Source organism: Orbicella faveolata, unplaced genomic scaffold (assembly GCF_042242905.1).
Source record: "Orbicella faveolata isolate gen_17 unplaced genomic scaffold, um_ofav_v1 contig_3, whole genome shotgun sequence".
Classification (NCBI taxonomy): domain Eukaryota; kingdom Metazoa; phylum Cnidaria; class Anthozoa; order Scleractinia; family Merulinidae; genus Orbicella; species Orbicella faveolata.
Genome location: NW_028301558.1, coordinates 20,372,861 through 20,394,281, shown reverse-complemented (window position 1 = coordinate 20,394,281; position 21,421 = coordinate 20,372,861). Strand labels below are relative to the sequence as shown.

The 21,421-nt window shown below is 45.7% G+C and overlaps 4 protein-coding genes and 3 pseudogenes across 4 annotated transcripts; 4 read left to right on the top strand and 3 right to left on the bottom strand.

Annotated features, from left to right (window-relative positions):
- LOC149106809 (uncharacterized) overlaps window positions 1-4,694 on the bottom strand; it is an 88,785-nt pseudogene extending 84,091 nt beyond the window's left edge.
- Window positions 4,695-8,889: 4,195 nt separating this feature from the next.
- LOC149106808 (uncharacterized) lies at window positions 8,890-10,394 on the top strand (annotated as a pseudogene).
- A 9-nt stretch (window positions 10,395-10,403) lies between these two features.
- On the top strand, window positions 10,404-12,311 carry LOC149106807 (uncharacterized). The gene has a single exon (XM_089297386.1). It carries the CDS (start codon window positions 10,404-10,406, stop codon window positions 12,309-12,311), a length of 1,908 nt encoding a protein of 635 aa, XP_089153512.1.
- On the top strand, window positions 12,293-12,848 carry LOC149106806 (uncharacterized). The gene has a single exon (XM_089298614.1). It carries the CDS (start codon window positions 12,327-12,329, stop codon window positions 12,846-12,848), a length of 522 nt encoding a protein of 173 aa, XP_089154740.1. The 5' UTR covers window positions 12,293-12,326.
- A 1,476-nt stretch (window positions 12,849-14,324) lies between these two features.
- Window positions 14,325-15,394, bottom strand: LOC149106805 (uncharacterized). The gene is made up of 2 exons (XM_089297385.1): window positions 14,670-15,394; window positions 14,325-14,531 (listed from the first exon to the last, which is right to left on the bottom strand). The coding sequence occupies exons 1-2, from the start codon at window positions 15,372-15,374 to the stop codon at window positions 14,325-14,327; spliced, it is 912 nt and encodes a 303-aa protein (XP_089153511.1). The 5' UTR covers window positions 15,375-15,394.
- A 2,573-nt stretch (window positions 15,395-17,967) lies between these two features.
- On the top strand, window positions 17,968-19,415 carry LOC149106804 (uncharacterized). The gene has a single exon (XM_089298692.1). It carries the CDS (start codon window positions 17,991-17,993, stop codon window positions 19,413-19,415), a length of 1,425 nt encoding a protein of 474 aa, XP_089154818.1. The 5' UTR covers window positions 17,968-17,990.
- Window position 19,416: 1 nt separating this feature from the next.
- LOC149106803 (uncharacterized) lies at window positions 19,417-21,374 on the bottom strand (annotated as a pseudogene).
- Between the last annotated feature and the right edge of the window lie 47 nt (window positions 21,375-21,421).

Genomic DNA, 21,421 nt, shown 5'->3' with positions numbered 1-21,421 from the left:
ATTTTTTTTTTCCACGTTTATTTAAGTTTGCCGACAAAGTGTTGTTACAGAAATGCGGCGATTCATCATTAGACTTTGTGTTAACAGAACTTTTATTCTTGTTTGATTGTGTAAACCCTCACAAAGGGTCTCATTGAACCTCAATGGCCCGCGAAGAGGTACTCCCAGAATAATTGGGTGGGGGTGTGTGGCCCGCTGAATATGATACTGACCATATTCTGTAACTGTGACGCAACGTCCACTCGAATTTATGGCACAGTAACAAAATTTTGGTTCCTCAGCTGTTACTTTTGTGAAATAAGGTTTATTCAAACGTTCTGCAATGGTTGTTGCCATTTGTTTTGACGATTCTTTATTTTGCCTCTCTGAAATCTGCAAAAGAACTCGCGCGCGAAATCCCGCCAGCTACGCAGGCTAGAAAGGCAAATATTGAGCAGCTAAAATTGAAGTAACTTCTCATCAATAATTTGATGGACCACCCTTTAATATATATAAATTTAGAGAACAATGCGAAAATACGCGCGAATAAGAAAATACGCGCGCCGATTGGTTAAAAATCGTGTTTCTGCTACTAAACAGAAACACAGAACTAGCACGATCTGTTGACATAATGATGCCGCGAGCAAAGAGAATTTACATTTTGATGATCAAAGTAAACAAGCTGTTTTTCTTTTTTTCGTCGCGGTGTTTTCTAAAAGAAATAGAAAACATGTTCTCTTTGATTCTATCGAGTTATAGAAACACTCGTGAAAGTTTGGGAGAACTCGAAAAAAATTTGGAAACACTCGCCTGCGGCTCGTGTTCCCCCACTGCATTGTGCATTGCACGAACTCAAGAACGTCTGAGCAACAAGAGCAGAAAGGTTAGAGAATTTGTTTACGAATGTATCTATTCGAATACACCTAAGTAAAACGCCCTGAGAAACTTCGTAAAGTATAATAAAGATAAAATCTCGAACTAAACGATATTCTCTCGTTATTTCCTTGTAACAGAGTTGTGTGTCTTTACAAGAGTGAAAATCATGTAGCGAATTATTGTACATGCTGTAAGAAACTAATGTATGTTGACCCCAGCAAAACAATTCTTGGCTTGCACTGTCACGCAATCCTGACGCAATTAAAAATTTATTCCAAAACCATTTAGTGGATAAAATCAAGAAATTGTGATGTTATGGGAGATTAATAAAGATGACACTCCTCTAATTTTTAAGTCTGTGCGTTTTCCCGAGCTTAGATATTCGTCGAAATATTTTGCACAAATTTACAGAGACCAGTATGGAGCCGCCATGCCCGGGGGGGGGGGCACTGCCATATATGGGCTTTATAGGTATGTGCCGGTGTGAAGGGTATGGTTTTCGAGCAGTTGACTCTAGGATAGGGTATATAAATCAGAGCGTTTGGGTCTAGAATAGGGTATCATTCTCCCCAAAACTGACTAGTTGGTTGAAGATTTTATCTAAACTAAGGAAACCAGGAATTGCCACCCAAAAATATAAAAAAATCAAATCGGCAAGTTTAAATTTACGCAAATCAACCGCAATAGTGTCGATAGATGGGGGGATTTGGAGTTTACTCTAGTATAGGGTAGCAAAATTCAGCTGAACCAGCTCTGGTATAGGCTAAGGGTTCCAGGGACCCAGCGGCACACCCCCAAACAGAAATTCCCAAAGTACCCCCCCCCCCCCCCTGGCCGCCATGTTGGTGTACTTCCGCGGTACGCCAACATTGCGGCCGGAAAATAGTGTAAACATCTGGAACTTACTTTGGCTATAGCTATCTAGGCGACTGGTTATCTGTACTGAACAAACAAGCATTTACATAAGCACTTTTCCTAATACTTTAACTTCTGAATGGGCTAAAAATCACGAGATAAGTATATGATTTCGACAAACGCGTTCGTAGGTCTATGTCACGCACCGCCATAACTACGAAATTCAAATTGTCTCGCTTGCTTGGGAAACGCAAATAACAACGACAAAGGCTAAGGAAAATAGACTGAAACGTTTATGGACTGATATAAAGACCTTCACTCATTTCACACCCTAAAGACCTGCAAACGACTAATAAGCTATTAATCGATTCCAAGAAATGCGATCAAAAGCAGAATAGCCTAAGCACATCAACTCGGTTGAATTTCGTACAACTTCAAATGCAAAACATCTAGCTCAATTGCAATATAGCTAGTGTTTCTCAGTATAACGACTGCCTGGGTACACGCAGCAAAGCGTCTAGTTCCAAATAATACCTCTGGCTCGGAGAGAAGTAAAATCGCGTTACTTACGGTATAATACCAACTTTGAAACTTATACCAAAAGGAAGACGCTTGCGGGCAGCTAATAAACAAATGACGTATGTTTATTTTTTTTATGTATTGTAAGTGACGTTTGTAGGACAATAAAAGCATTAGCAAAAAAAAAAAAAAAAATAGTACACGCCAAAGAGAAGACAATTCTACTTCCAGTTCACGTTGGTCTCTGTCTGTGCCTATGTTAAGCTCCCTAAAAGTGTTCATTGAATTGTGACAGGAAGGGCGAAACTTTGGCTCATCCTCGGTGTTAGCAAAAAAAAAAAAAAAAATGGTAACAACGCTAACGCGAAGTCAATTTTCGTGATGTTTACCAAGCCGGCGGAAGCCATCGTTGCTTGTTTACCTCACTTCAGTTTCCAGCTACTCCTGGCTCGTTAAATGATGATAAAAAGGGAGACACTGGTAGCAATGTTGGACAAGACGACTACGAGGCGATAATGTTGGATAAATTAAACAATTTCTTAGATGCAAGATGTGAGAATTCAAATAATTTTGTCATCAGATGAGGATGAACGAAGTGATGCAGATTGCATTTCAACTCAATCGCACTTGCCTTCCTCGAGTGTGAACAGCGACACTCAGTTATTACGAGCGACTCTCTATAGGGACCGAGTGAGATTGAAAAAATGTGGCACAAGGTTGGAAAAATGGACCCCTTGATATTTCGTCCAGAGATAACCTATGGTATGCTAAGAATCGTGATATAAGTCTTAGGTTCTAGAGTTTTCAAATTTTTTGAGAAAATAACGAAAAACCGTCGACAACCCGTGAAGCCGAAAAATCACAGAAATGAGGTCAAATTTCATGATCAGATAATCGAACTCGCGTGAAGGCGCATAGTGGCTTTCCGTAGTTTATAATTTTACTTAGGAGGTATTGCTAAGAGTCCTTGATACTATTTAGACTTACAATTGTAATTCCGAATTCCTGGAGAGCAAGCGAAGAGAACCGAAATTTCTGGACTTTGAAAATCAAAATTCCGTATTGTTTTCAAACAATTCAAAACATACTCGGTATTATGTAGAATTCTTTCAAAATTCAATTCTAGCAAGTACAAGAGCTGTTTTTGAACGTGATATAATTTTTTTCTTGGCAAAAGTTATTTCTGAGGCGAGCGGACCCATGCAAATTAACCCAATTTGACCTTTCGAAGAGATTTTGTTTAACCAGGAAATGTGAACAATTCGACTAGCCTTAGCTCCCTTTCTGAGCAAACCACTGAAAAAGCCTGCCATTTCCCATTAAAACTACCCAGTAAATACATGGCCACTGCAACAATTTGGAAGGTAAGCTGTCATCGAAGTATTATCTCAGGTTTACTGGGTAGTGTAGCCCATGAGAAGAAAGCTATTTTTGATAAACCTTGAAGTCCATGTCACAATAAACCAAAACCGCCATTCCATTCGCAGTTGGATCCAGCCAGTACTTGCTGCTAATGGCGCCTTTTCTTTCGCTTACCTTTATTTCCAAAGCTTCGATCAGAAAATAGAAATAATGAAAAAGAAATAAGTTACTACTTAAACTGCGGTTTTGATTATAATATTAGAGTGTTTCTCTCGAACGAGGGTCGACTAGGGTCTGATAGTTTCCTGAGAAATTTTTATGTTATATAAAACAAAGAAAGCAACAAAAACATAGTCCACTTCGTGCCTAAGTGGCACACGAGGCCTTGTCAATTAATCGAGTTGAGATATGGAAACAAAATAAGTATCTGGTTTGAGAACTTTACTTCATGAAGTTCACAAAAATGTCGCAAATAGGGCCACTTAGAAGTCTACAGGAATGAAAGATTCTTTTCAATTGAAAAAGCCTTCAAAGATCGTTGACGAACGAACCCTCGGGAAAACCGGATTTACTAACCCTAGGGATGGATGGATTAATAGAGAGTTTGAGAACAGACGTCTTAAAACCAAGGACGACAACCGGAAGTTCACGTACTTGTTTTTGGAGCGTTTTTAACTATCCCCCTCGCCACGAACTGAGTTGAAAAAGCTCTCAGTGTTTTAAAGCATTTACAACTTGACATTTTCAGTGAAACGTCGATAGAGCACTCCAAAGAAGGGAATACCGTACATACCCCTGTCGTTCAGGGGTCTTTTGTAAAACCGTGCCGGGACTGAGCAGAAATTTTCTGATCTTGCTTTCTTGGTGCGGTTATTCAGTTCGCGCGACTTTTCACCCGTGACGTAATCATAGCTTTGACTGGTGATTTCTGTTTCACAGCAGATATCACACTCGTGAAGAGCTCTTACCAGGAATTTTTTAATGACGAATCATTGTAGAGCCATCCCATTTACGCTCCGTTCCTCTCCGCATTGCTTGCCAGCAGCTACGCAATCCATAAGGAGGAACAAACATGGACTAACAGTCCACAGCATTTTCCTGATCTTTCAATTTGTAACTGTAGGGAGAGATTAACCCAAATTTAAAACTAGTTCGTTCATGGCTATTGTATTGCAAAAGAGATCGGCGTGAAGGAGTTCTAGGTAATAATTTACATATGACTGATCGCCCAGATGGATGGATAATCGCCGGCAGCATATTGTAAAAAAATGTAAAAAATGTAAATCTTAGTTATAGTGGTCACATGCACTTAGCTGGACAAGCACTAAGCTTAGCTAGTTTACAGGCATGCCACTGAAACAAAGGAAACAAATATTTCAAATAAACGTAACAGTTGAAAATCCCAGCTGGTAGGAGGCATACCAGTTGGCTATTTACGTGTGACCGAGGATGTAAATTGGGGACTACCGAGAAACAAATCCCACTAGTGGCAGGGTGGAGGCCTTGAACCGACCACGCTGTCTCCGAAAAAAATTAATGGGTTCTTTTCATTCAACCAAACGTTCCAAAAGGTCCGAAAATTTCCTAGGAAAGTTTCCAGAAAATACGGAAGCTTTTGAATTTCCGAAAAGTGAACGATTTAACCGAAAATTTGGGAAATTCCGGGAGGAAAATCAAATGGATTGGAAATTCCCTGGTGAGAAATTTCCGAATATTAGGATGTAAACCTCTCGAAGCGGTCCTTTTTCCCGGAAATTCTGGAAAACGCCGTTTCATTCGCCACCATAAATTTCCAAAAATGCGAAGCGGAGTTTTTGGTCGAATGGAAAGTGCCTTAGGTTTCCCAAAATTTTACGACACTTACTCATTAGAGAAACGAATCGCTGCTTCCTTGCTGTCCTTGCTTGCTGTATTTTTACAAGACACGCCAATGATTGGAGGCCATTTGCCGGAGCATATAAACCTTACGTTTCCCAAGGAAAATTTTGTTATCAACAAGGCTTTTGTAAGAAAAAATAAATAAAATGATGGCAATTTCTGAGAGTGAGCGATAATGAGCTAAAAAAAATATTTCGTGCCTTCTGCCTCCGATGATGAGGTTTAACGCAACAGATTTCGACATTTTAATGAACAAAGGCAATGTAACGAGTTTACAGTCAGACTCAAAACCAAAACCACCATACCAACAGATAAAATTGACCTCGTTCACGCGGGTGCCACCCTTGACTGGTGTTTTACATAAATAATATATAGATTTAGCCAAGCCTAAAACACACTGCTTTTCAAAGCAAGCAATGATCTTTTGCTGCAAGATGATCTCTGTTATATTCGGTGTGGAGGCAAACGTCTGGTTAAAATGAATGCATTATTTCTACTTTTAGTTGGTTTTCCAAACGTTTGCAAACGGTGAACAAGAAGCATGAACTCCATCCGAACTTCCTGAGCTTAGCTTTTCAAGCGAGGAAAAAGTCTTTAACTGAATGGAGAGTGATTAAAGAATGGCAATTTTAAGCTTTCCTCTCATTACTTCTCCCGCCGTTTTCTCATCTTCAGTTTTGGTGCATTTTAATTTGTACGTAGTCAAGTGTCATTGAACTTATTATAACATAAATTCTTCACGTTATTTATTCCTTGTTTATATCGATATGATGCTTAGTAAATAGTCAAACCTTTCATCAATTTAGTGGAATTATTCTCTTTTCTTATTAACCTTAATCGTTTTTATCGTAACTTGAAAGTCAGCGTAATTTACATTTCTCAGTTTGTTACACTAACGTTTCAGATTCAATTTTCACGTAGGGGCCAAACCACCCTCCAAATGTTTCGTCAGTTCTTGGGTATTTCACATTATTTCGCATCACTTAAAAAGTATTGACTCTTTCTACACCAAACTTGGCAGATGAGCAGGAGACCTGGTGCCAATTATATTTACTTGAAAAATGTCAGTAAATGTCAAAGTTGTGACGTCACAGTGATGACGTCATGTTTTTTGCCACTTTTGAAGTTTTTAATATGCATATGTTTTACAATGTGTTCGAAAGAGGACATCAAGGGGAGTTGAAACCTGAAAAAAAATTTTCCATATCACAAAAATTAAATGAAATATGGCATTTTTAAATAGGAAAAATAACTCAGCAAAATATGGGGTCCCCCCCTTGAGAAAAATCCCTAAATTGGAGCCGTAATTTTGTTCCAGTAAATGCAGCTATGTTGCACATGTGATGTGCCAGATGACTAAAGCAAAAATAAAGAAGAAAATCGGGATAAAAAAATATCCCTCTAGTGTTATTGCGTTAAAATTAGTTTTGTTACGTCATAACCTGTGACGTCACCCGTTTTTTTACTGTTAATACCATCCTAACAAAGCCGAAAATAAAATTCCTAAAACCATACGATTTTTGACAACATCAAGCTTTCTATTTTTCTAGATTATTAGCCTTCCTAGAATAAAACTGAAAAAAATAAACCAGAGAGACTGACTTAGGAAGGACAGTATGGTTAAGCAAATTCCGGGGGGGACAGCAAAAAAATATTTAACTTACCATATCTCGAAAAATAATCATCACAGCAAAAAACGGTTTCCGGCATTTTACTCCTGAAGTCAAGGCCTTTCCAATGACATAATCTTTTTATCAGATTTTACAAAAACTTATAGCACGTTTTGGTGACGTCATCAATTATGACGTCATAATCTGACATTTTGTCACAACTTCCAAATTAAAATAAACTGGAGAACAAAGAAAGCTCATCTGCCAAACTTGGTCCAGAAATATATAAACCAAGCAAATATAGCCTTCATGAACATTAGGGGGGTGGTTTGGCTCCTACGTGTTTTGTCTTCTTCTTTCACGATTTTTACGGCTCCGCGGAAAAGAACTTGTAGACTCCTCGGTGTAATAAGACAGAAATTATGTATTAAAAGATAAACAGCACCAGCATTATAGATAAACGCGTCGTTCAACCTCCGCTGTTGAAAGAGGTTTTTTTTTTTGTGCATGGCTGACCTACTCGCTAGTACACTGTACCTTAGTGAAAGATAGTCCTACTGTACATACTACGATAGTTTTATTTGTAATCATTTCGCCTGATAATGAGCATAAACAGCTTGCAACAGCTGCAATAAGCCGTTATGTTGAAACCTGGCTTGAATATTTTATTGGAGAGGTAAAGAATTCTCGGCGACGTTTGTTATTGTAAGGATAACTTGGTTCCCTATTACTTTGAATAGTAGTCATTACTACATACCAAACGGGTAGAGTTTCGCGCGTTCTGATTGGATACTCAAACTCGGAACAGACAACACTTCCACGAACATTGTTTGCATTTCTTTTTTTTTGCTCTAAGTGTTAAAATAAATTTGTTCCTGTTCTCTGAACAAATTTTATTCCTTTTTGTAATAAGTCGAGTTAGCACTCCTTTTCCATTAATTTCTTTTTGGGAAGTAATTTTTCGTTCAATTTACGTTATATTAAGTGGTATTAATTTTGAATGCACAATTAACACGAGCGTTAATTTCCTTAAAAAAGGTATTGTTAATTTTGCCTTTGAACTGTCTCGCATGACCGATTTTTCTCCCGATCATAGAAAAATTATTCTATTAGAACTAAAACTTCGTTTCACTGTAAATCAGGTTATAAATCATATTATTGTGTATTACAAGTATATATTAATAGTTACTGTGCGTATTTAAAGATTTGAATATTTAACTATCTATTTAAAGATTTACTGTTAGTAGTATAGGGGGAGTCAAACAAATACCGTTTCGCAGAGGGAGCTTTATTTCACCTTATCGCAGCCCCCGCCGTCAAGTCCGGCCCTCACAAGCTCGGGCCGGTTGAACCTGGGGGCTGCGAAAAGGTGAAATTCAGCTCCCTCTTTGAAACAGTATTTGCTTGACTCCCCCTATACTACTTACAACAAAGGAAAGCCCCATATTAGAAACAAGCGAGCCCGCTGTTATACCGCCCCAGCCGCGATGACTCGAGCGCCAAACAAGTGCGGGTGGCTGATGCGGGGCCGGAAAGAAAGCTGCGGAAAGCGTTGTTACGGGGCGTATTGCGGGCAGCATAACTACCAGCTGAAAAAAGGAATGAAAATGCCAGAGCCTTGCAGAGTTTGCGGAGTCGGTCTTCTGTGTGACTTCCGTCTCTGCAAGCCCTGCGGCGGTAACGCGCTAAAACAACGTCTTATCCGCAAGCGTGAAAAAGCAAAAAAATTTTTTGAACTTGTTTTGCTCGAGCTGAAAGAAAGAAACACACTATTTAGAGAAATGAATCTTAGGTTATAACGTAAGGTACAATGGCTTACAACAATCAAGAAAGACTGGAAGAAGAACTCGCAAAAATAGATCCAGCGACATTGCAGTATTTGGATCAACTTCTTACAGAAAACGCACCAGCGGTAAGAAAGGTTGTCCAGAACGTGCTGGAAGAACCAATATCTCAGGAAACGCAGGCGCGTCTGCAAAAGCCACTACTTCCGAAGCCTTATCAGCCAAGAGCCCCACCACGCCAAAGAAAGTTAAGAAAACCGCAGGAGCTTCTGAGGGAGTACGACCCCTTCCCTGCGCGGAAAACCCGAACAGTGACAGACTACCAGAAGGAGATTCTGGATCTGTTCGACGATGCAGAGAACGAAGGGGAAGAGAGTAAAGGCCGGCGTTTCATTCGATGGCGCTTCATCAGAGGTCTGGGGAGAAACCTAACACCAGACTTTATGGCGAAGATACGCGAAAGAGTAAGCACGTCGTTCTATCTGAGGCACGTTTTCGCGTACCGGTTGCGCAACATTGAGGATGGAACGGTGATCGTGTACTACTCGAACCCCAAGCGCTCACAGTGGTTTAACAAACTGGAAGACGTGGAAAAATGGCTTATCACCCAGGAAGAACTGCGTCTCGACAATGAAAGAGTTGAAAGGCCCAGCACGAAGTGGGTTTTTGAAGACTTTTTCAACGTCGACGTAAAGGTTGTGCTTGACAGGCAGCCTTTGGTGGGAACAGGGCCTTTGCCTGACTGGCTACGAACCTTGCCCATAGCCGGGCGATGGTATCTTTGGACGTGTACAACGACAACCTGTGCCTATGGCGGTGCCTCGCTGTGCACCGAGGGGCGCGCACAGATCGTTGTACAAAAGTAGCCCAAAGACTGGCCCAGAGTTTCTACAAGCTCGAAGCTATTCCACCAAACTTCAGAAAAACGTCTCTAGATGAGTTGGACAAGGTGGAAGCACATCTGAACGAGGGCTCGCCCGTCTCATTTTGGCTTGGAATACGTGTCTACGAGCCTGAGCGTCTTCCAGACGGTGAAGTGGTATGGCATCTCAGAATAAACCCGAACCCCAAAATCAAAAACGTTTTGACGATAGGTGTCTACGAAGGTCACGCTTTCTTGATAAAAGACATCGCAAAGCTGGCGAAATCCTATGCATGCACACATTGCGGGCAGAGATTCACAAAAACCTGCAATCTGCAACGTCATCACGAAACCTGCAAGGCGGGGGAAACGGTAATATATTGCCCGGGGACAAAAATGGAAGCGCCACTGACGGCCTTCGAGAAAGTGATGTACCCCCCGAAGGGCTCAGCATCGAAACAAGCGATTCTGTGGCGGGAGCGAGAAGCGAAGCGCCGAGGAATCCACATCCACCACGCAATGTGCGGGCATGGAGGTGAGAGATGGCTAATGCGGGGAAATGGAAAAATGAAGGCCTCTCCTGTTGACGGGTACAACCACGAAACGAGGACGGTGTTCCAATACTACGGCTGCCCCTTCCACGGATGCCCAAAATGTTACCCGCGCTAACGAGAACAAATGATTCTGAATGGTGGTAAAACACCCGAACAATTGTACCAAGCCACCATGAACCGCACAGCATTTCTGCGGAAGATGGGCTACGAAGTAATCGAGGCATGGTCTTGCGAAGTTGGGATTCTTAATGGGGAACTCCCGAAGAAGGAAACGAAAAAGTACCCGCACGGGATAATTTATGATTTCGAGTCGTATGGCGACAAAACCTACCGAAAAGAGCCGACAGGAGCGTTGACGATAGAAAACGCCCACATCCCGATCTCGGTCAGCATCGGCGACACCCTCGAAAGAAGACCCACCCACATCTGCGAAAGAGACCCCTCGGAGTTGGTCCGAAAGTTAATGAAAGAGCTGGAGAGACGCGGGAAAAACATCCAGGACCAGGTGCGCGCGGAGTTCGTTCCAGAAGACGTGCACATGCTACCAAAAGAGCAGTGGGAAAAAAATCGCGAATGGTGCGACCAGGTACCAATGTTGGGGTTCAACTCGGGCACCTATGACCTCAATCTGATCAAAAACAACTTTGCCAGCGTTCTTGCCGAGGAAGAAAAGAAGATCAGGGTCGCGAAAAAGGGGAACAAAGTCATGTTCTTGCTCACCAGGGGGGCCCGTTTCCTCGACATCATCAATTATCTCGGTCCGGGGACGAGCTATGACAAATGGGTGAAAGCTTACGGATGCAAGACAGTGAAATCGTGGTTCCCCTACGAATGGTTCGACACCTACGAAAAGCTGGATTACCCCGGGCTCCCTGAATACGAGGCCTGGTATTCGAAGCTGAAGGGCGGCTACGTTCTCACGCGGGAAGAGTGGGAGGGGTGCCAGCGGCTGTTCAAAGAAAAGGGCATGCGCACCTTCAAAGACGGGCCGTGTTACTACAACAATCTTGATGTGGAGCCCGGCCTCGAGACGCTCGAAAAGATGAGAAACTTTTACATCGAAAAGGGAATCGACATTCTGAAAGACGCGGTGGCCATGCCAGGGATCAGTTTTCAGTATTTGCTCCGCGGGGCGATCGAGCGCGGCGCAGACCTTTACAGCCCTGGCAGAGAGGCTTACGAAATGCTCAAAACGGCGGTTGTTGGCGGGCCGAGCCTGGTTTTCACAAGACGGCACGAGGCCGGTGTGACACGGATAAGGTCGCATCAGTTCGAAGAACCGCGTCTTTGCAAAAAGATTCTCGGTTTCGACGCCAGCGCTCTCTATCTCTCGACCATGCTCAGAGAAATGCCTTGCGGGAAGGAGAAGGTCGTGCACTACGACGATGACCGCCAAGCGGAAGCGGCCGAAGTTCTGATTCGCCGGTTGAAAGCCGGGGAGTGGTTCGGCTTCGCCGAAGTTCGCATAGAGATCCCAGAACGTTTGCGGCCAATGTTCGAGGAGATGTGCCCCTTCTTTTACAACAAAAGTGTTCCTGCCGAAGCTGTGCCGAAACATATGGAAGACTACTTAGCAAGAACAGGCAGACAGCACGGAGACGGGAAAAAGCTCGTGGGGGCGCTGTCTGCAGAACGGATGCTGGTGTACGCCCCTCTGCTGTTGTGGTACGTGAACCATGGGGCGGTTGTCACGAAGGTTTCCAGAACAATCGACTACGAACCGGGCAAGATCCCTACCTGGTTCGTGGAGCAGGTGACGGAGGCGCGCCGGACAGGAGACGCGGACAGCAGCAAGGCGCTGCTCGCCGAAGTGTTTAAACTGCCCGGAAACAGCACTTACGGGAAACTGATCGAAGCGCTGGAGCGGCAAACGAACGTGATATACGCGAAAGACGAGAAGGTTGTCCACAGAGCGCTGCGGAGCGCGTATTTCGAAGACCTCGACGAGATCGGGCAGGCCTACGAGCTGGAAAGCCGCAAGCCTCGGATTACAATCAAACGGTCGTTCCAGATTGGAATCGCTGTCTATTAGCTGGCGAAGCTGCGGATGCTGGAATTCTACTACGACTTTCTCGACAAGTATGTGGACAGAAGAGATTTCGAGCTCATCCAGATGGACACGGACAGCAACTACATGGCGATCTCTCGCGAGCGGCTCGAAGACATTGTCCGGCCAGAGTTGAAAGCCGAATTCGAGGCGGAAAAAAATCAGTGGCTGCCTTGGGACAAGTGGAGCGGCCGGACCCCAGGCCTCTTCAAGCTTGAGTTCGAGGGCAGCCGGATGATCGCCCTTTGCTCGAAGTGCTATTTCGCCGAAGATGGAGAAGGGGGCGAAAAAAAGAAGTTCAGCACGAAGGGGATGTCGAAGAAGCAGAACGAGATAACGTGGCAGCGTTTTAAGGAAGCGCTGGAAGGAAGCAAGGACATGGCCACCAACAGAGGTTTCAGGATGCGGGACGGGCAGATGGTCACTTACGAGCAGCAGAAGCTGGGGCTGAGCGTTTATTACGACAAGCGGTGGGTGCTGCCCGACGGGATTCACACCGAACCAATGGAATTTCACATCTAGTTCACGTCAGCCGGAGGAAGAGTAGTGTTTGGAGGGACAGCCAGCAGTTCTTCACGCACGAAGCCGCGCCTGGGCCCGTCGCGCAGATAGTAGAGAACTGGCTGATCCGGTTTGATGAAAGACCTTTCAATGTTGTAAACTTTCAAAGACCAGATTGGATCCGTGCCTCTTTTTACACCGCCTTCAAGCTCGCCGGGCTGGTAGAGATAACGACCTTGGACAAGAGAGGGGAGGATTTTTTCGCTTTTTCCAACAGGCCTCGAATAAGGTGTCGATGGCCTCGCATAAACAGATTTTTCTTTGATGGCAACGGCGGGTTTCTTGCCGATAAGGCTTGTGACCTCGTTGTTCAAAGCCGAAACAACTTCTGGAAGTCTTTTCACCCAGGCGGTGGACCGCTTGCCCTCAGGGAGAAGCATTTCCACGGCGTACTAGTGCCCGAACAATCGCTCCGTCAGTGTGCGGTTGAAACGTTTGACAATGGCCTGGTCGCGGTGAATGTCAACGCGCCAGCGCCGGATGAAGCTTTTGTGCTTGTCCATCTCTTTTGTGACAGCGCCCATGAATTCGCGTCCGGGGTCAACCTGCAGCATTTCAGGCCATTCGAGAGGCCCGCGCTTGTAAATCTTCTGAAAGGCCTGGGCGACCTCATCAGAATTTTTCGAAGTCAGAGGTTTGGCCTCTTTGTAGCGGCTGGCCACGTCGACAACGGTCAGCGCGTATTTGAAAACTTTGCGGCCGCGAGGGAGCTTGTCGTGCGGCAGAAAAAGAAGGTCCGCCTGATGGACCTTATTGGGTGTGGGAACGTCGAATTTCGGGCGAGGAATTCGCCTCGGCGCGGGGAGGTATATCTGCCAGAGCGCTTGCCTGATGAGCAACTTTTTTGCGGTTTCTTCAGGTACCTTGGCGGCCTCGGCCAATTTTTTGATCGCGGCGATTCCTTTCCAATAGCCCCCGGGGCCGTAGTAAATCTTTGCGAGTTTGGCGTCCATATAAGTAAGGCGTAAAAAAGTTTAAAGGAACCGGAAGGCTGCGTAGCCCAGAGCGAGAGCGCCGGTGCCTACGAACATGAGTTCACCCTTTTTCTGCTGCTTGCTTGGCTGATAGAAATCTGAGAACTTGGGCTCCTTTGGGGGTGCCATTCGTTCGTCAGGATGCGCCTGGTTGTAGAGTTTGAAGGCGTAGTCCGTGTTAGTGAAGTTCTGCTTGGCCTGCTCCTTTTCTTGGGCGTTGGTCGCGATCCAGTCGAGAAGTTGTGTTCGGTCGCGCGTGTATTTGGCGTAAGCCGCTTGATAATCTTCGAGAGCTTTGTCTTGGCGCTTTTTTTCTTCAAGCGCGGCTTTGTCGCCCCCGCCGAGCGCCCTTGCCAGATAATTGCCTCCGATAAAAGCCGTGGCGTTCAACACAGCCCCGCCAATCATGATAGCGATGCTCGCCATGGTTATATATTATCAAAAGCTTTTTTCAAATCATTATTCAAACGCTATCGGGGAGTATTTTCTGGTGCTCAAGGCACTTTTTGAGCGCAATGCTGCCCGCCATGACGGCTGTGAACTTCACATAATTCATCGGGCTGCTGCTAGGATCAGGAGTGAAATCCTCTTTCACAACCTTTTTCGCGGTCCAGCCGATGCCCGCGGCTATTAACGTGAGAGTTGCGGCCTCAATGACTGTCTTGAGAAGCTTGTTGTCGGACATGGTGCGTTCGATATAAGAAAGGAACGAAAGTTTGAAACAAAATTAATCCGCCGTTCCCGCGGCTTCTTCTTCTTCTTCTGCTTCTTCTCTTCTTATTATTATTTCTCTTATTCTTCTACTTACTTCTTCTTGTATTTCTCTTTGTCTTTTTCTTTCTTCTGCGGCCTTATCGGCAAACATTTCGTTGGAAAGTTGCGCCACCTTTTGGGCGGCTTTTGCGGTAAATTGGAGCCAAAATACTGCAATTCCGCCAATTGCGACTGAAGAGATGAGAAGATGCGCGATGGTTCGGTCTGACATCATGATATGCATTACACGCAAATGTTTAAAGCATTTTTTAAATCCTTTTTGCTGTGTCGCGAGAGCAGGTTCTGGCTCAACACGCGCGGGCGCAAGCACGGGCACCGGCGTTTTTATTTTGTCAAATGCGGCATTGGTCGTAGCCTTGAGCTCCTCCCTCTTGTAATAAATCCCGAGCAGTGAAACGCCAATGCCGCCAATAGCAATCCATTGGTTGGCGCTGAGGCCGCCGCTCTTTGGGCTTTCGACTTCTGTGGTGGGGGCTGGCTCAGGAGGCTCTGTGGCGGCTTTCGCCTTGTTTTCCCCGAGAGCCCTATAAGCCTCGGCATCTTTCTTCTGTTGCTCCCGTGCCAGCCGCGTTCTTTCAGAAACCCTTTTGCCAGCAGCCACACGATTTGGATTTTTCACGCGCTGCGTGGTTGGATTTGGGGTTGTCGCTTGCTGTGTGATATCGTCGGCAGGTGCTGCCTGGGTCTCGACCTGAGGCGCCGTGACGGCAGGCGCGCTCTCGGATTGTTCGGTTGACATTCTGAAGCAAGCGGTATTCTAAGCAAATGAAAAAAGTTTAATTGTTAACAATTTGTCAGCACTCCCTCAGCAGTTGTTAATGAATGCTGACCGGTTATTCTGAACTTGCTGAGCCGGGTACTTCATCAACGCCCTCAAGCGGATAGCCGTGTTCATCACGAGAAGGATGGTTCGGCTCCGGCAACTGTGGACTGAAATCAACATGTTTAGTGGTGATGAGCACCACGTTGGCCGCAGCAAGAAACCGGCCGCACTTCAAAGCAAGGTTGCCGGCCAGATTGGAGAGCTCTTTGTTCAAGATGTAGTCGTTTCTGAGCTCTTTCTGATAAGCGTCGATGTCTTTGATTTTGACGGTCATTTCGACCACTTTGGTTGCAAGAAAAATGAAGCTGTCGATCAGGCTTTCTGTTGTCTTTGAGCCCACGTACGTCTCGTAGCGTTTGGTGTATTTCTCGACCTCTTTGTCGCTAAGGCGCTTCACCTGCTCGTGGGTTAGCTGCACTCCGATGGCCTCTTTGGTTTTGCCTGTGGACACCAGCACGGCCAGCTGCTCGCGAAGAGCAGGAATGTCGGGTCCGGGGGCGGTTGGAACTATGCCGCCTGCTTGACCACTCGGCTCGGGCTCGGTTTGAAGAATGTTCATAACTTCTGCTAACGCGGCCTCTTCTCCAGCCATTGCTATATACGACTTTCATTTTTATATTCAAATAACTTTACCCCGTAGGGGTGGCGAAGCGAGAAAACGAGATAAGAGAACTTTCGCTCTTTCAGCTTCGAAACCAGACCTTTGTACTCATCCGGGGAGAGCTCGCCGGCGTAATCATCGAAGATAGCTTTCGTGGTCCTGGCCGAGGGGGTGTAAAAGAGGACGATCGCCGCCACGTTCTCCGGGAAGGAAGATGTTATGCCGGTCAACTTCTGGGTCAGCACCCAAACGCTGATACCCATATGCCGGGCAGAAAAGGCGACATTCACCAGGTCGCCTGTACGCCCTTTCACATCTTTGGAGGCCGCGCAGTCGTCGAGGATTATGAGCGTGTTGGTGCCCTCGGAAAGCCATCTCACGAGCTTCAACCACTTTTCCACGGCGTGCTGATCCCAGACTATCACATCCATTCTTGGATCGTTTTCGCCAAGCCGGTGGTAGGTCTTGTTGTGTGTGAACGTCGGGCAGATGAGCACGATGTAGTCGAACTTGAACCGTAGAGCTGGTCCACCACGAACCTCGATTTACCTGAATTTGTTGGCCCAACAATGAGAGCGTTGAAGGGTATCTTGCTCGGGTCCATGTTCATATTCAATCCTGTACAGATTCCAGCTGTCTGTCCATAAGGTTGAACTGGGAGTCGGAGATGACAAATACGTGGCATTTCAGGTCGCCTGAGCCTTCGGCTTTCCTCTCAATTTCCAGCTGGACCCCGTCCGTAGTGTTCACAATCCGCGTGCCGCTGCCGTGCATGTCTTGGTCCGTCATGGAGCGCATATCAATCACAAGCCCGAACTTATCACCGGTGTAAAACTTCGTCATATCCATGTGCTCCGTTTTATTTTTTTCTTTCACAAACAGGTTGCGGGCCTCTTCCCACATGTCCTTGCCTTCGATGCCGTCGTTGTAAAGCTTGTTGGGCGCGCCGTTGACCATGACTTTGACTTTCGTCAGATCGGGGAAGATGAATTTTTCTGAATCTCTGGCGTTCGCGGTATGCGGCTCTACAAACAGGAGGAGGATGGCTTTTAGCGACCTTCTCGGGACGTTGACTTTGATGTTCATCCTCGTTTTAGTGTCTTTTTTTAAGGCCACCTCTTTGTCATGCAGCACGTTGTCGTAACTGAACTCTTTGCCGCTGGAGTAAACGCTCCGCGCCTCGTCTGCCAGAGTCTTGCTGCGGATCATTTTGTACTCGAGCTGGATGTTTTTCAGCTTGTATTTCAGCTGGGTTGTGTCGGAGTCTTTGACCACGTGCATAGCTTCGGCAAGTTTTACGTCGAACGTGAGGTCGTTGTAAAGGGCCTGGGGGTAGAAAACGCCGTGGTCGGTTAAGATCTGATGGTCAAGCCTGATCCGGTACTTTTTTCCGAAAACCTTGTTCAGCTTGTATTCAACGCCGGCTTCCGATTCTTTTTTCTTGTTTCCCGCCTCTGAGCGGATCTTGCATAGGTCCTCGCTCTGAATCCCTTGGAGAATCCTGTTGTCGCGCTCTTCCTGCGAAAGAAAAAGGTCTTCGAAAGTTTTGTAGGTGTCGTACCCAACCGTGTCTTGCAGGGTTGTTCCCGCAAACTTCACGACCAGCCTATCAACGAGCGCCCGCGTGACGTTCTGGACGAGGAAGTTGTCGGCGTTCCCTCCAGAAATGTCGATGTCAAAGACAAGCGCTAGCGAGCCCGGCACCAGAACCTCGTTCTCGTTCAGCTTGGGCACGGAAACATACAGCGTATTGCCGGGGTTGGCTTCGGAGGGGGAAAAGGTGATTCGATTGACCACACGTTCGGCCTTCATGGCGTGTACTGTTTTTTTGCTGTACGTTGCGCGAAGGTTCTCTGGAACAACTGACATTGTGCATAAAACACCGGCGATTATTTCTAATTTGAAAAATAATAGGCTTGAAATATATCGCTATGTCGGAAGGCGGCGAATTTGGTTACGAAGACACGGGCCTTGACAACCGGATTGACCACGACGATGATGGTGATGGAGAACAAGATGTTGACACAACCCATCCTTTTCAGCCAGGCGCGGCGTCCACTCCCTACCAACCTAGCGACCCCTACCACGGGGGCGAACAAACGGAAATGCGTACTATGCATCACGAGCAGTCCGGCCTTCCTGACACTTCTTATCAGGAAGAAACCCCTTTGCTTGGAAGAACATCTTCAATCAGTGATCTTCAAAAAGAAAGCTATTTGCGTCAAAAACTCAAAAAAGCCGTCGATACGATAAAAGACAAATTCGATAAAGCGAACTTTGAAAAACTCAGAATCAGAAGAGGCGCTGGAAAATTTGAGGGAAAAATTGTTGCCGTGGCGCAGGGGCCCAAAAATACCGAGTACAACATTCTAAAAGAAGACGAGTCAGGCTTAATGAAAAGTTTTATGGAAAGATTCAAAAATGAACTTGGGCCGGAGACTAGTCAAATTATAAAAGAAGACCGAGATACAATCAGAGAACAACGCCAAAGACTGAAAGAAGCTGAAAACCAACTGCAACAGGCGGAAACACTCTCTTCGCAAAGAGAAGAAGAAAACAAAGAAATTGAAGATCTGAAACGTAAAATCGAGCAAACAGATGCTAAGATCGATGCCATTCAGGACGAACATGGTTCGAATTTTGAAAGTGAAGCAGAGCTGCGTAGGCTGAAACAACTAAAAAAGAACTATGAAACCGATCTTGAAAACAAGAAAAAAGCTTTGGACTCGCTTACAAAACAAGCAAAAAACAGAGAAAAAGAACAAGCCAAGGTTGACAGACTCAGGGCCAGCCTCGCAGCAAAAGAAAGTGGAACAAACGCCATGGAAGAAAGGTACAACCAAACAAAACCTTTGGACGACCTGAAAGAGCAGGAAAGCGAGCTGCAGCGCCAAAACGAGGAAGACCAGGCGATCATCCAAGATGAGAATGCCTCGCCCTCTGAAAAAGAAGCCACAGAAGGCAGAGCTGCAGAAAGAAACGAGGAGATCGCGCGTTTGCAAACTCAGATTGCGGAAAGGGAAAGGGGGCGGCCTCTCTTGGAAAGGGTCAAAGAGATCTTCAAAAAATATGGTATGACATTGACCGCTATTCTTATCGCTGCAGGGACCACAATCGGAGCTGTCATCGGGGTCCTCACCAGAGGTTTGAAAGCCACCGGCAAAGCTTTGGGAAATGGCCTCAAAGATATTGCCGCGAAACTCGGTTCTCTGCTGCACGGACTGATTGGCTCGATCGTGAGCTTCCTGTTCAAAGCCGCCGGCCAAGTCGTCGGATTTCTGGCCGAGCACACCTGGCTGCTCATTCTTGCCGCGGTGGCCTTTTTGTTCGAAAAATATTTTAAGAAGCAGCGTTAACTTACCGCCAAGCCATGAACAGCAACGCCGATAATCCAACTACACCGACAATGACAGCCGTTTTGTTAATTTCGTGTTGCGGTGTTTTATCTGGAGCCTCGGGCTCTATTTTTTCCGCCGGTGGCTGCGCTTGTTGAGTTTCGGACGAAGCTGATTTTTTCGATTCGGCTGTTGCGGCTTTGTGTATCGGGTTGGACGGGTGGCTGTTGGGTGGATTAATTTTTGACGGGCCGCCTGCCATTAGTTTGAGCGCAGCTTTTTTTGTGTCTGGATTTACCTCGTTGTTGACCCCCAGTTTCATCCCGGAGACCGCCTGTTTCAGTTTGTTGTTGTAACCGATCGTGCTTGCGGTGTTTATTATCATTTGCGCGGGCATGAGCCAGGCCATGGGGGCAACAACGAGATTGAGCCTGACCTTCGCTTGATCCACCGCGAGCTGGTACCTTTGCACGCTCTTGGCCAAGTCGGGTTGTCTGATCGCGTCTTCCATCAGCACCAGGAACTCGCTCTGGGCTTCTTTCGCCCTGCCACCTGAGCCGAGAATGCTGCTGCGGACGTTGACTTGCGCGTCCAGGATGCAGTAAACGAAAGCCTCGATTGACTGGTTGATTCTCGACAACCCCACCTGCGTCAAACCGTTCGCGGTGTTGGGTGCAAACCAGTCGAACTGCCGATCTCCAAAAACATCAGGCCGTATAAACTCAATAAGGTCCCCCTTAATCAGTTTTCCACCTTCGTCGCTAAACTTGTTCCAATCAGGATACTTATAATCTGTTTTTGTTGGCGATTCCCCCAAAGGCTTAACATACAACACCCCCAAACCACTATTTGCACCCCAAGTAAACCTAAAGTCGTTTGAGGGGTCTATACCGAACTCGCCGCATATCCTTTTGTACGAAGCGACGTCATAATGATTATTCATGTGGTCGAACGTCGGGTCTCCGGGCAAAGCGCTTATACTCTGAACACCTCCTAGCTGGAACAAAATGCGCCTGACCGTGAAATACACGTGGAATTTGTAAAAAGCTCTTATCTGGGGGGGGGGGGGGGGGGGAGATTCATCCCGCTGTCAAAGATTTCGCGAGAAACTCCGCACCCCTGTGTCGCGCAGAAAACCGCGAAGTTGAGCTGTTGGGGCCAATATTTCATGTCAGGCCCTCCTAACCAGTGTTTTGATTCGGCTCCAGAAGTGTGCTTGAGTTTGGTTTCTTGAAATATTTCTCGGAATTTTGTTGTGAAATATTGGTCAGGCGTGACGTAGATTTGGATTGCATCGTCGAATATTTTCTTCAAGCTTGGCGCTTTGCCGTCGAAAGGTACCGCAGGGATGGGCAAAGAAATTTTTGAACCAAGTGGTGACAGCTGGTAAGGAAAACCCCCGCTGTCTCCCAAACCAAGCGCTTCTTTCATTTCGGAGCTCCAATATTTCCTGTCTGAGCCGAAGACGCTTTGAAACGAGTCTTCGCTTTCTTTAAAAAACACCTCCGCGGTCACGTTATTTTTCTCGCCGATGCTTCCTTGCGAAACGAACCGGCTTTTGTCCGCTTTGGGGAAGCGGTTTAAAAAGTTTGTCCACGCCTTTTTCTTCGCCGCCTCCGCTTTTTTTAACGCAGGACCATTCCACAAATTCGCCATATTATATGAACACAATTTTATTTGTTGAATATAAAAATGGTTGTTCTCACTATTGTCACGCAACAGAACGGAGGGACAATATATTTTGAAAAACCGATACCGAAAGTGCATTTCATGAAACTCATATCTTGCAGTTTGTACAACAGCTGGGACACTTTGAAAAAAGAAGGTTCGGCCTCCTTGGGAGATAAAAACAAAGATATAGCTTTGTCAGTTAGTAAATTACTCCCAGGGCATTATAATTTAGAAAGCATGGCAAAAGAAATAAAAGGTCTGTTCGCAAAATATAAATATGACCTTGTAACAGAAATAAATCAACCTGTTGGCCAGCTTGTAATCAAAAATTTTGGGGGAAAACCGATTGAACTTGA

Bases quoted from the DNA above. Each gene is read 5' to 3' on its own strand.
- LOC149106807 (XM_089297386.1), top strand. From the start codon at position 10,404: ATGATTCTGAATGGTGGTAAAACACCCGAACAATTGTACCAAGCCACC.
- LOC149106806 (XM_089298614.1), top strand. From the start codon at position 12,327: ATGCTGGAATTCTACTACGACTTTCTCGACAAGTATGTGGACAGAAGA.
- LOC149106805 (XM_089297385.1), bottom strand. From the start codon at position 15,374: ATGTCAACCGAACAATCCGAGAGCGCGCCTGCCGTCACGGCGCCTCAG. The intron at 14,532-14,669 runs GTAAGTAGAAGA...TCCGACAACAAG, and splicing joins AAAGAGAAATACAAGAAGAA to CTTCTCAAGACAGTCATTGA.
- LOC149106804 (XM_089298692.1), top strand. From the start codon at position 17,991: ATGTCGGAAGGCGGCGAATTTGGTTACGAAGACACGGGCCTTGACAAC.